The sequence below is a fragment of the Scyliorhinus canicula genome, chromosome 6, assembly GCF_902713615.1.
Source record: "Scyliorhinus canicula chromosome 6, sScyCan1.1, whole genome shotgun sequence".
In the NCBI taxonomy this organism is placed as follows: domain Eukaryota; kingdom Metazoa; phylum Chordata; class Chondrichthyes; order Carcharhiniformes; family Scyliorhinidae; genus Scyliorhinus; species Scyliorhinus canicula.
In genome coordinates this window covers 93,138,181-93,150,575 of record NC_052151.1, presented here as the reverse complement: position 1 = coordinate 93,150,575, position 12,395 = coordinate 93,138,181, and the positions used below count along the sequence as shown (strand labels likewise).

Below are 12,395 nucleotides of genomic sequence, written 5' to 3'. Positions count from 1 at the left end.
CCGACAAGCCGGAAGGAGGCGCTGTGATCAAATTCAGCTCTGAAACCTCTGAAAATCTTCTGGGTTCCTTGGTTGCTCTTCATTTCACAGTGCACTTTCATCTTTCCACGTCGCTGCGATTTAAAATAAAAATGGTGCTTGCGCAATTATTACTTATTTATCAAATTAATAATGTATACCTTGAATTAACTCGGCAAAAGGTTGCAGCAAATGGGTTGTTGCTCCGAGCTGGAATAGTGGAAGCACCACCGTGCTACCAGGAAGTCCCAAGAAAACTCAAATCAGTCCATTCAGCCAACAAATTATGATGTGGGAGCAATAAGATAAATCCATAATTGCAAATATCGATTAGAGTTCTCCATCTCTCAAATGAAAGAAGGGTTTCCTGACCGTGAACTGATGATCTGAATACTTAAGAATAATACCATAAGGTTGTTTGATTAAGTGGATTCAACTATATGTGTAAATCTCGGGTGTACTGCATGGTATATCTTTTCCTTCGCTCAGAGGGTGGTGAATCTCTACCTCAGAGAACAGTGGAGGTTCAGTCATTGAGTATATTCAATGATGTGGAGATGCCAGCGTTGGACTGGGGTGAGCACAGTAAGACGTCTTAGAACACCAGGTTAAAGTCCAACAGGTTTGTTTCAGATCACTAACCTTTGGAGCACTGCTCCTTCCTCAGGTGAACAGTCACCTAAGGAAGGAGCAGTGCTCCGAAAGCTAGTCATTTGAAACAAACCTGTTGGACTTTAGCCTGGTGTTGTAAGACTTCTTACTGAGTATATTCAAGACAGAGATTGATAGATTTCTAGATATGGGGGTAGGGTCGGAAAGTGGCATTGAGTTCGAAGACCAGCCATGATCTAGTTGAATGACGGAGTTCGCTCGAGGGGCTGTATGGCCTATTCCTGTTCCTATTTCCTATGTTCTGATATCTTCCTGTCGGAGTCGGGAAGAGAAGAATATGTGTAATTGTTCATTCTTTTCACAAATAAATTCTAAGTACAAGTTAGAAACAAAGGTCCAGATATATTTTGTGTAGGTTGTAATTTCTTTAGGATTCATGATATGGAGATGCCGGTGATGGGGTGGGCACAGTAAATCTTACAACACCAGGTTAAAGTCCAACAGGTTTGATCCGAATTACTAGCTTTCGGAGCGCAGCTCCTTCCTCTTTCACCTGAGGAAGGAGCTGCGCTCCGAAAACTAGTGATTCGAAACAACCCTGTTGGACTTTAATCTGGTGTTGTAAGACTTCTTACTGTTTAGGATTCAACATTACATCAATTCTCCATTCTCTGTCCTAAATTTTATGGTCTACTCAGTGTTGTGTGAAACGCAATAGGATTTAATGCCGTCTGGTGGCTATATCTGGGCAAACAACAAATGTGACGCTACTGTTTAAAAAAGGAGGTAGGTAAAAGGCGGGTAACTATAAGGCAGTTAGCTTAACTTCTGTAGTGTGGAAAATGCGCGAATCTATCATTAAGGAAGAAATAGTGAGACATCTGGATAGAAATTGTCCCCTTGGGCAGATGCAGCATGGGTTCATGAAAGGCAGACCATATTTGATTAATTTAGTGGAATTCTTTGAGGACATTACGAGCGTGGTGGACAATGGGGCACCGGTTGGATGTGATGCACCTGGATTTCCAGAAGGCATTCGACAAGGTGCCGCACAAAAGGCTGCTGCAGAAGATAAACGCGCATGGCGTTACGGGTAATGCATTAGCATGGATAGAGAACTGGTAACTGCCAGAAAGCAAAGAGTGGGGATAATTGAGTGTTTCTCTGGTTGGTGATCAGTGACTAGTGGTGTGCCTCAGGGATCAATGTTGTGTCCGCAATTGTTTATAATTTATATTGATGATCTGGAGTTGGGGACCAAGTGTAATGCGTCAAAGTTTGCAGATGACACTAAAATGAATGTAGAGCCAAGTGTTCAGAGGACACCAAAAGTCTGCAGAGGGATATAGATAGTTTAAGTGAGTGGCAAGGGTTTGGCAGATGGAGTTCAATGTTGGTAAAGGTTGTTGTGAGGTCATCCATTTTGGTAGACTAACAGAAAAATGGACTATTATTTGAATGGTAAAAAATTGCAGCATGCTGTTGTGCGGAGGAACCTGGGTGTCTTTGTGCATAAATCACAAGGTTTGCAGATGCAGCAAGAAATTCAGAAGGCAAATGGAATTTTGATCTTACTGCGAGACAGATGGAGTTTAAAAGCAGGGAGGTATGTTGCAGCTGTGTAGGGTGCTGGTGAGGCCACATCTGGAGTACTGTGTACAGTTTTGGTCTCCGTACTTGAGAAATTATGTACTGGCTCTGGAGGGTGTGCAGAGGAGATTCACTAGGTTGATTCTGGAGTTGAGAAGGTTAGTTTAAGAGAGACTGAGTAGACTGGGACTATACTCATTGAAATGTAGAAGAATGAGGGGGGATCTTATAGAAGCATATATAATTATGAAGGGAATGTGTAGTATATAAACAGGTAGGTTGTTTCCACTGGCGGGTGAATCTAGAACTAGGGGAGCAGATTTAGGACTAAGTTGAGGAGGAACTGGCCAATGAAACAGTTGAGCTTGTTAAATGCTTTTAAGACAAAGGTAGATAGATTTGTGAACAGTAAAGGAATAAAATGTTATGGTGAACAGGCGATTAAGTGGAGCTGAGTCCATAAAAAGATCAGCCATGGTCTTATGGAATTGCGGAGCAGGCTTGAGGGGCCAGATGGCCTACTCCTGCTCCGAGTTCTTATGTTCTACATTATTTTTTTATTTTTTTAAATTTAGAGTACCCAATTATTTTTTTCCAATTAAGGGGCAATTTAGAGTGGCCAATCCACCTGCCCTTTGGGTTGTGGGGGTGAAAGCCACGCAAACACGGGGAGAATATGCAAACTTCACACTGACAAACTCCAGAGCCGGGATCGAACCTGGCAGCAATGCCTCATGGTGCCACCGTGTTGCCCCCTATTTTATTTACTTTGAAAGTGAGATATATGTCTAATAATGGGCTTTCTTGTGATCTGTGTATTTTTTGTATTTTTACCTTCACTATTTGCTGTAGCATTGCACATCATATTTCTGTTTTATTCAGAAATAAATGTTAGTTATTTCAGGCTGGTTTGAGCTTAATATCCTTTATTCCAAAGCAAGTATCTGCTGATTTTGTGCAAAGCAACTTGTAATTCATCCAGTACACAGGATAATGCAACAGGATAAGCAAAAGTGACCAGGTCAATCAGACGTGCCAAAGGCAGATTGTTGAAAAAAATATTGTTTCCAGAACAGAGAAATCATTTAGATATGTGAAGCAATAGAGTGAGGAATGCTTCAATAAAAATAATTTGCAATATTATTAATTACCCACTTCAAATGAATGTCATACAATCACATACATTTCATACTTTAAAATTAAACATTGATTAAGCCTCTATTGTAGTCCATATGAATATCGATCTTTCTCCCTATCTTTCTGTACCCTGACTCTGTGACAGTGACAAATTTGAACTGGGAGTATCAATTAGATGCAATCTGCACTTGAACTTAACATGGCAAAACTATCCAGCACAGACCAATCTGAATTATACTTATTGCTGCAAAAAGAGGCAGTGGGATCAGTACATGTGACACTTCTTAAAGGACATATCAATCTAAATTTGGTGCAGCAAGAATGTTTGGGAACCACTACTTGGACTTGGACTATATGAAGGAAAGGTTACCTTGGATGATCAAAATTACAGAATAGAAGGAGGCTGACCGACCCTCAGTGCTGGTGTCCTCTCCTATAAGCCCAGTCTCCCCACATCCTGTCATATTCCTCCTTTTCATCACTGATCCTTTCAAACAATATTCAGAGATCTCCCTCATTAGCCACATGGTTAAGCACCTTGTGACTGACAGCTTAATGGTCCTCAGTTCAAGAAACCTCCTCCAAGGTGTAAGATATATCATTTAAGTAAAGCCCTATCATGGACAGACTTCAGACAATCAAATTGGTCTTTTTAGTGTGCTTGAACTGTATCAAACCAGAACCTATGCTCGGGAATGTTGTCCACTGTTGCAAATTTGTCAAAATGCTTTTCCAACATCCAATCTAGTTTGACTGGAAGGGGTTATATTTCAGTGGCAGAGTATTTCACCGCAGATCAATGGATTCCTAGTTCAAATCCAGATATCCCCTTCCTACCACTGGCAGAGCAGGTTTGACATACCAAATGGCCTACTGCTGCTTCAATACTGAACGAGAAGAAATTTCCTCCAAATAAATATTGAGTCTAAAACAGTCTTCAGTCCTTGCTCCAAATTCTGTACCCTTCATCCTTGTCCTTGGCAACTGTCTGAGATTCCTGAGCTTTGACAAAGAGTCATCTAGCTTGAAACATTAGCTCCCTTTTATCTTCACACATGCTGTCAGACCCTCTGAGATTGTCCAGTTTTTTTTTGTTGCAGATTCCAGCATCCACAGTAATTTGCTTTAATATTATTGTCTGAGACTAAAGGTGACTAAAGAGACTGAGGGTGGCACAGTGGCTGGCACTGCTGCATACCAGTGCCAGATACCCAGGTTTGATTCTGACCTGGGGTTACTGTCTGTCTGGAGTTTGCATATTTGCCCCATGTCTGTGTGGATTTTCCCTGGATGCTTTGGTTTCCTCCCACAGTGCAAAGACGTGCAGGCCATGATAAATTGCCCCATACGTCCAAAGGTTGGATGAGGTTTTACGGATACGGTGGATGGTTGGGCCTAGGTAGGGTAGTCTTTTGAAGGGTTAGTGCAGACTTGGTGGCCTGAATGGCCCCCTTCTGCACTATAGGGATTCTATGATTCTAAACCAGACTGTACTGAACTTGGTGTCATATTTGACACTTACATGAGCACCAATACACATTTTCATATCATCATGAGTGCCTATTTCAACGATTTTGTCCCTGTCCCTGTGTCAGCTGCTGAAACCTTCCTTGTTGACTTTGTTACATGACAATTCGAAAACTTTCCTGGCTGGCGTCCCACATTCTACCCTTTTATAACGTTGAGGTTGTGCAAAACTCTGCTGCATCAAGTTCTGTTCAGCTTTCGCCCCATGCTGACTGCCCCATGTTGGCTCTCAGTTAAGCGATGCCTCCTCCATTTAAAAGAAATATATTCTCATCCTTGATTTCAAATCCCTCCAGGGCATTTCCCCTCCATGTGACCTCCTCCAGCCCCACAACCCTCAATGATATCTGTTCTCTTGCATCAGTTTTGATTGCTCCCCCATTGGTGACGGTCTCTTCAGCCGCTTGGGACCCAAGCACTGCAATTCTCTCCCCGCACCTCTCACTTTCCTCCTTTAAGGCACTTCTTAAAAACCTACTTCTTTGACCATACTTTTGACCTAATATCTTCCTATGTGGTTCCGTGTTGTGTTTGTTTTTACAAAGCTCCTGCGACCTCCCATTATAAGGGTTACAACATGGATATGAATTGTTGTTGAGACTGTGATTGACAGATGGGCGTGAACTGCAGCGGTGGGCGGGGCCTATGATGCGGAGTGGAGACCCGTCCCCTTCTCCATGGTAACCGCTCGCTCTCTCCAAGCTCCGCTGACTGGGCTGTTACAGTTGTGGCAGGGGGGAGCAATCGAGCGCTGGCTCCTTGACAACCGGAACTGGAGACGGTGTCGGACGTGTGAGTGGGTCCGAGAGAGAGAGAGAGAGAGGAGGAGGCCCGGGGGCAGCATCTGGCTCAGGGCTGCAGTCACCAACCGCCACCCGCACTAACCATGGCCTCCTCGGCCGGGGCTCCGGGCCCTTCCATGTTCCGCTGGCTGGAGGTACTGGAGAAGGAATTCGACAAGGCCTTCGTGGATGTGGACCTGCTGCTGGGGGAGATCGACCCCGACCAGTCCGAGATCACCTACGAGGGCCGCCAGAAGATGACGGCTCTCAGCTCCTGCTTCGCACAGCTTTGCCACAAGGCGCAGACCGTCTTCCAGATCAACCATAAACTGGAGGTGGGGAAGAATGCTTTCAGCTAACTTTGTGAATAGACATTGGCTCAGCCCCTTACTGAGTGAGGGTCAACATTATAATGTTCATTTCTCAACAGAGACCCTACATTGGATCAGATCAGCCTCTGATTGGGAGAGGAGGGGGTGGGGGTTGGTGGTCATTGAGGGGAAATATAGTTTTAACATCGAATTAGAGCAATACCTCAGCTGTTGAATGGAGCTAAGGCAGATATTTTCCAATGTAAATAACAGAAGGCTAGTCTTCCAAATTTTAAATGTGAGACCGGCAGACATTACACCCCTAAACTGCAAAAGTTCTACTTAACAGCCATGGATGACTAAAGATGTAATAAGATAAATTGCGTACAAAACATCACGGATCCAGGCAAATAGAAAGGAGACAAAGAACCATAAAAAATAACAAAAGTAGGAGCTACAAAAAGGGAGTTTGAAATGAAACTCGTCAGGGGTATCAAGATGACCACAAAATTGTCTCTCAATTCTATAAGGAAGAAGAGGATGGTCAGGATTAATGTGGGCCCCTTGAAAGCTAATGACTTGCTACAATAATTGCTTTAGTATAGGAAGAGTATAGCATGCTGGACTTTCCAAGGAAACTAATATTAAATCAGAGATGGGGACTTAACAAAATTAATGTAAACAAAATAACAGTAATAAAGGAAATAATCCTGCTTAACAGTGACAAATGCTTAGGACCAGATGATTTTAAAGGAAGTAGGTGAGAATATTGCCAATGCTAACTATAACCTTCCAAAGTTAAAGAGTTTTACAGCATAAAAATAGACCCTTTAGCTCATTGTGTTTGGCCAGCCACCACACACATATGTATTCTAATCTCAATTTCCAGCACTTGGTCCATAGACTTTTATACTATGGTGTTTTAAGTGCTCATCTAAATGCTTCTCAAATGTTATGAAAGTTCCTGCCTCTTTCACGTAATGGGTTCCAGATTCCAACCACCCTCTTTTGAGGTTTTTCCTGAAATCCCATCTAAATCTCCTGCCTTTTACCTCAAGTCAATTCCCCATGGCTATTGACCCCTCTACTAAGGGAAAGTATTCCTTCCTATCTACCCTATCTATGTCGCTCATAATCTTGCACACCTCAATCAGGTCTTGCTCAGCCTTCTCTGCTTTAAGGAAAACAACCCCATCTTGACCAGCTTCTCTTCATAGTGCAAATGCTGTAGCCCAAGCGACATCCTGGTGAATCTTCTCTGGACCCTCTCTAGTGCAATCACATCCTTCTTATGGCATGGCAACCAGAACTGCACATAGTACTCCAGCTATGGCCTAAGAAGCATTTTGTACTGCTCCATCATAACCTTCTTGCTCTTACATTTTATGCCTTGGCCAATAAAGGCAAATATCACAAATGCTTTCTTAGTCACCTTGCCTTCAGGAATCTATAGACCTGCACCCCGAGGTCTCTCTGGTCCTCTGTACGTCCTAGCATCCTGACATTCATTGTATAGCCCCTTGTCTTGTTAGTCATCCCAAAATGCATTATCTTATACTTTTCTGAGTTGAGTTCCATTTGCTACTTTTCAACCCCTCTGACCAGTCCATCCAAATTGTCCTGCAATCTAAAGCTTTCTTCCTCACCATCAATTTCCGTGTCTTCTGAAAATTTACTGATAGTACCTCCTACTTTCACGTCTAGCTCATTAATGTACACTACAAACAGCAAGGGACCCAGCACTGAGCCCTGGTCACAGACTCCAGTCACGAAACCAACCTTCAACCATCACCCTCTACTTCCTGCCACTAAGCCAGCCTTGGATCCAATTTGCCCTGGATCTCGTGTTGACCAGGCTCCCATGCGGGACCTTGTCAAAAGCCTTACTGAATTCCATGTAGACTATATCAGCTGTACTGCCCTCACCAGATCTGTCCTCCAGATCTGGGAACCATTCATTTAGATTGGAAAGTTGTGCATGTCATTCTGTTATTTAAGAAAAATGAGAGCAGGGGGTTCGCCCAGCACCTGTGTGCTATGGGCGGCACGGTAGCACAGTGGGTGGCACTGTTGCTTCACAGCTCCAGGATCCCAGGTTTGATTCCAGGCTTGGGCCACTGTCTGCACATTCTCCCTGAATCTGCGTGGGTTTCCTCAGGGTGCTCCGGTTTCCTCCCACCAGTCCCGAAAGACGTGCTGTTAGGTGAATTAGACATTCTGAATTCTCCCTCTGCGTACCCGAACAGGTGCCGGAATGTGGTGACTAGGGGCTTTTCACAGTAACTTCAAACTTCATTGCAGTGTTAATGTAAGCCTACTTGTGACAATAAAGATTATTATTAAATTACTGAAGGCTATAACTGAGAATAGAGTGACTGAAATCCAGCATTAATGAGAAAAGGGTTGGTCAGGTATGACAAACCTGTTTGAATTGTTTGAAGAGGTGGCTAAAGTAGTGGATAAGGAAATTAATATTTGTAGGTGTTACTTACATGAAAGTAAACTCCATGACATATTATGCAATTGGCTGATTGGTAAGTGACAGAGAATAAGGATAATGAACACATTATCTAATTGCCAGGATATAACTAGCAGTATCTGTGTTGCAGCCTCAACTATTCATCATATTTATGATGGGATACAAGGCTACATGACAAATTTGCTAACTATAAAAGGATAGACAGTATTGTAAATAGTGTAGATGGCAGCATAAAAATGGACAAAACTGTGATTGATAGATTTCAGTGTCGGCAAATGTGAGGTCCTTCACTTTGGAACTGGAAAGGATGGATTAGAGTACTTTCTAAATAGTGAAAAGTGAGAACTGTGGACCTCCAAGAAACCTGGGTCTCCATGCATATGGATCATTATAATGTCTTGAACAGGTACAGGATCAAAAAGACTAAAGGTACGCTGACCCTTTATACCTAGAGGATTAAAATACAAGGGAGTAGAAGTTATATTGCAGCTGTACAAAACCCTAGTTGGATCACAGCCATGGTACTATAAACAATTCTGGGCACCACATTTTACAAAAAAAATATATTGGCCTTGGCAGGAGTATAGCAGAGATTTACCAGCATATTCCCAGACACCAAGGGTTAAATTATGAATTATACAAATACTGGTTTTAGCCCCTGGAATTGAGAAGATAATGCATGATTTGATTGATTTTTTTCAAGAAATTAAGAGGAACATGCATGGTCGATAGTGAGAAGCTATTTCTGCTCTTTATGGAGTCTAAAACTAAAGGGCATAGCCTAAATATTAGAACCAGTCCTTTCAGGAGTGAAATTGGGACATGCGTACATGCAAAGGATGGGAGGAGTTTGGAATTCTCTTCTGCAAACAGCAATTAATGCAAGATCAATTGTAAATTTTAAATCTGAGATTGATAGATTTTTGTTAAACAAAAGTATCACTGAAAATGGGGGAAGGAATGGTAGGTTTGTGAAGTTAGGTCAAGGTTGGTGATAATGTTTTTGAATGGCAGAGGAATGGTGTATCCCAATCCTGTGTTTCCTGCCATTTCATGTGCAGGAAGAACCCACAAACAGCAGTGAGGTAAATGACCAATAAATCTGGAGTCTTCCGGTGTGGACCATGGAGTAAGTGGTCACACACATGGCAGCTCCTGCCCAAGGTTACAGAAAAGAGCTCTTTTTTTAATCAATACGGGGTGGAATTCTGATGAAAAGATGTAAGTGAATGTTGGAGGAGTACTTTCCCCCAGGAATGTTACCTCCTTGGTTACCAGACCCGGCAGAAACAGTGAAAGATTTGGCTGGAGCTGCAGCAAAGATAAAAACCTCTTCCAGCATGCAGGCGGGGGAAGGGGAAGCTTAAAGTTTCAAGCTGACTTGCGGGCCCTTCAGCAGCCTCTGCTGCTGAATTCCAGCAGCAGAGGGAACCATTGTGAAAAGATCTCGCCAAGGCCATTGAAGAAGCGGTGACGAGACTTCCGGTGGCGGCCATGGAGGAGTAGGTCACGCGTTCGGCAGCTCCCGTCTGGAATTGACTCTCGGACCTTTTCAGAAGTATTCACGGATCTTTTAGGGCAGATTGGTGAAGCGAACACTGCCAAAAGGATTCCCTCTCTGTTGTATGGATAGCTGGACCAGGAGTGGCCGGGTGAAGCATTTAAGTCCCAACAAACATAAGCGTGCGGAGCGGGCGCTGAGGCACGGCATGGCGGCCGTTAAAGACCAGGGTGCATAGGCGCAGTGAGAACAGGAGCAACAGGAGTTCCTTGGCGGCTGCTTTGCTGATCTTAAAAAGGACATGCTGGCCCCGATGAAGGCATCAATAGACCAAATGATCGCAACTGAAGCGAATAAGGAGATGGAGAAAAAGCTATCCGACCATGAGTATGAGTTGGTTGTATTGGCCCTGAAGGTGGAGGCGCAGGATGACCTCCACAAGAAGTGGCAGGAGAGGATGGAGGACCTAGAAGACAGGTCCAGGAGACAGAACTTGAGAATTGTGGGCCTCCCCGAAGGTGTGGAGGGGTCGGATGCGGGAGCATTTGTGTCCAAGGTGCTGGAGACGCTGATGGGTACAGGGGTATTCTCCCGACCCCTGGAGCTGGACGGAACGCACAGAGCCCTCGCAAGGAAGTCCAAGGCGAATGAACTATCGAGCGCCATGGTGGTGAGATTTCATCGCTTCTCGGACAAGGAACTTGTCTTGTGGTGGGCAAAAAATGAACGGAACAGCAGGTGGGAGAACAATGTGATGTGTATCTACCAGGACCTGGGTGCGGAGCTGGCCAAGAGGCGTGCTGGATTTAACTTGGTGAAGGTGACTCTCTTAAGCAAGGGGGTGAAATTTGGGATGCTACACCCAGCGAGGCTATGGGTCACGTACAAGGAACGGCATCACTATTTTGAGACGCAGGTTGAGGCGTGGTCATTCGTCAAACAAGAAAAGCTGGACTCGAATTAAAGGACAGTTAAGCTTTGGTGGAATGTGGAGGTGGGGCTGGGTAACATGGTACCGAATCTAATATAAGATTGTATACAATGTTGGGTGCGTGTAAGGGTTGTGGTGGTGGCTGGAGGGTGCAGTGTTTTCGGCAATGTTGAGATATGGAGGGGGGGGGCCTGTACTTAGTGTGAATTTTCAGGAAGTTGGCGCCTTGGTCCAACAAGTGTCTCCTCACGGGGCAATGTTAGTGTCTTCTGTTTATTTTTCATTTCATATTACTATTTACTCACTGGGGCTGGAAAGGTAGTTTAATTGGTTTATTGATGTGGGGAGAGGGGTCCGGTCAATGAGGCGACAGTCTGATCGGCGCCAGGGGCGGGAGCTGCCAGGGTCAGCATGGGTCAGCTGACTCTCGGGAGCGTAGTGGGAGGTGAGCAAGTGCTCAACTGGTGCTTGGCGGGGGGGGTTTTGGGTCATGGGGCAGTTTGGGGGGGGAGGGGAGGAGGGATGCTGTTTTGCTGACAGAGGAGGTATCAATTTCGGGGTACCAATTGAGGGTCGGGGGCGGTGGCTCCCTGAGGGGGCGCTCGAGGAAGCGAAGGGCTCGAGGTTGGCCAAAATAGGGCGATGGCTAGTCGGCAGCAGCGTTGGGGTGGGGGGGGGGGGGGGGGGGGGTGGGGGGGGGGTGGGGGTGGGGGGTTGGGGTGTGGGGGGGTTGGGGTGTGGGGGGGGGGGGTTGGGGTGTGGGGGGGGGGGGTTGGGGGGGGTGTTGTGCTGGGGGGCTGTTGTTGTGGTGGGGGGGCGTTGTTGGGGCGTGTTGTTGGGGGGGGGGGGGGGGGCGTGGGTAGCCCCCATCCGTCCAGGCTGATCACGTGGAATGTGAGGGGTTTGAATGGGCCGGTAAATAGAGCGCGCGTGTTCGCGCATCTAAAGGGGTTAAAGGAAGACGTAGCAATGCTTCAGGAGACACATTTAAAGCTCGCAGATCACATGAGATTGAGAAAGGGATGGGTAGGCCAGGTGTTCCATTTAGGGCTGGATTCGAAGACTAGGGGGGGTAGCAATTCTCGGACCATGCCCCGCACTGGGTGGACCTGCAGCTTAGTGAGGAAAGACGCCATGCCCACTCTGGAGACTGGATGTGGGGCTGCTGGCGGACGAAGAGGTTTGTGGGCGGATTAGCAAGAACATCCAGGATTACCTGGAAACAAACTATACTGATGAGGTGGCAATGGTCTGGGAGGCTCTGAAGGCAGTTGTCAGAGGGGAACTCATCTCAATTCGATCCCATGGGGATAAGAGAAAGAGTGGAGAGGGAGCGACTGGTGGAGGAGATACTCCGAGTGGACAGGAGATATGCGGAGGCCCCCGAGGCGGCGCTACTGAGGGAGTGGCGGAGTCTGCAGACGGAGTTTGAACTGCTGACCACAGGGAAAGCGGTAGCGCAGCTGAGGAAGGCAAGGGGGCAGTCTATGAGTACGGGGAGAAAGCG

General features: G+C 45.6%; 1 protein-coding gene across 2 annotated transcripts in view; it reads left to right on the top strand.

Moving 5' to 3' along the window:
- Positions 1-5,599: 5,599 nt before the first annotated feature.
- The window catches only part of gopc (golgi-associated PDZ and coiled-coil motif containing), a 75,621-nt gene continuing 68,825 nt past the window's right edge, over positions 5,600-12,395 (top strand). For both annotated transcript variants that reach the window (XM_038799672.1, XM_038799671.1), the window contains exon 1: positions 5,600-6,001. In XM_038799672.1, the coding sequence (XP_038655600.1) occupies positions 5,771-6,001 (231 nt within the window). In that variant the 5' untranslated portion in view covers positions 5,600-5,770. The remainder of the gene's footprint in view (positions 6,002-12,395) is intronic.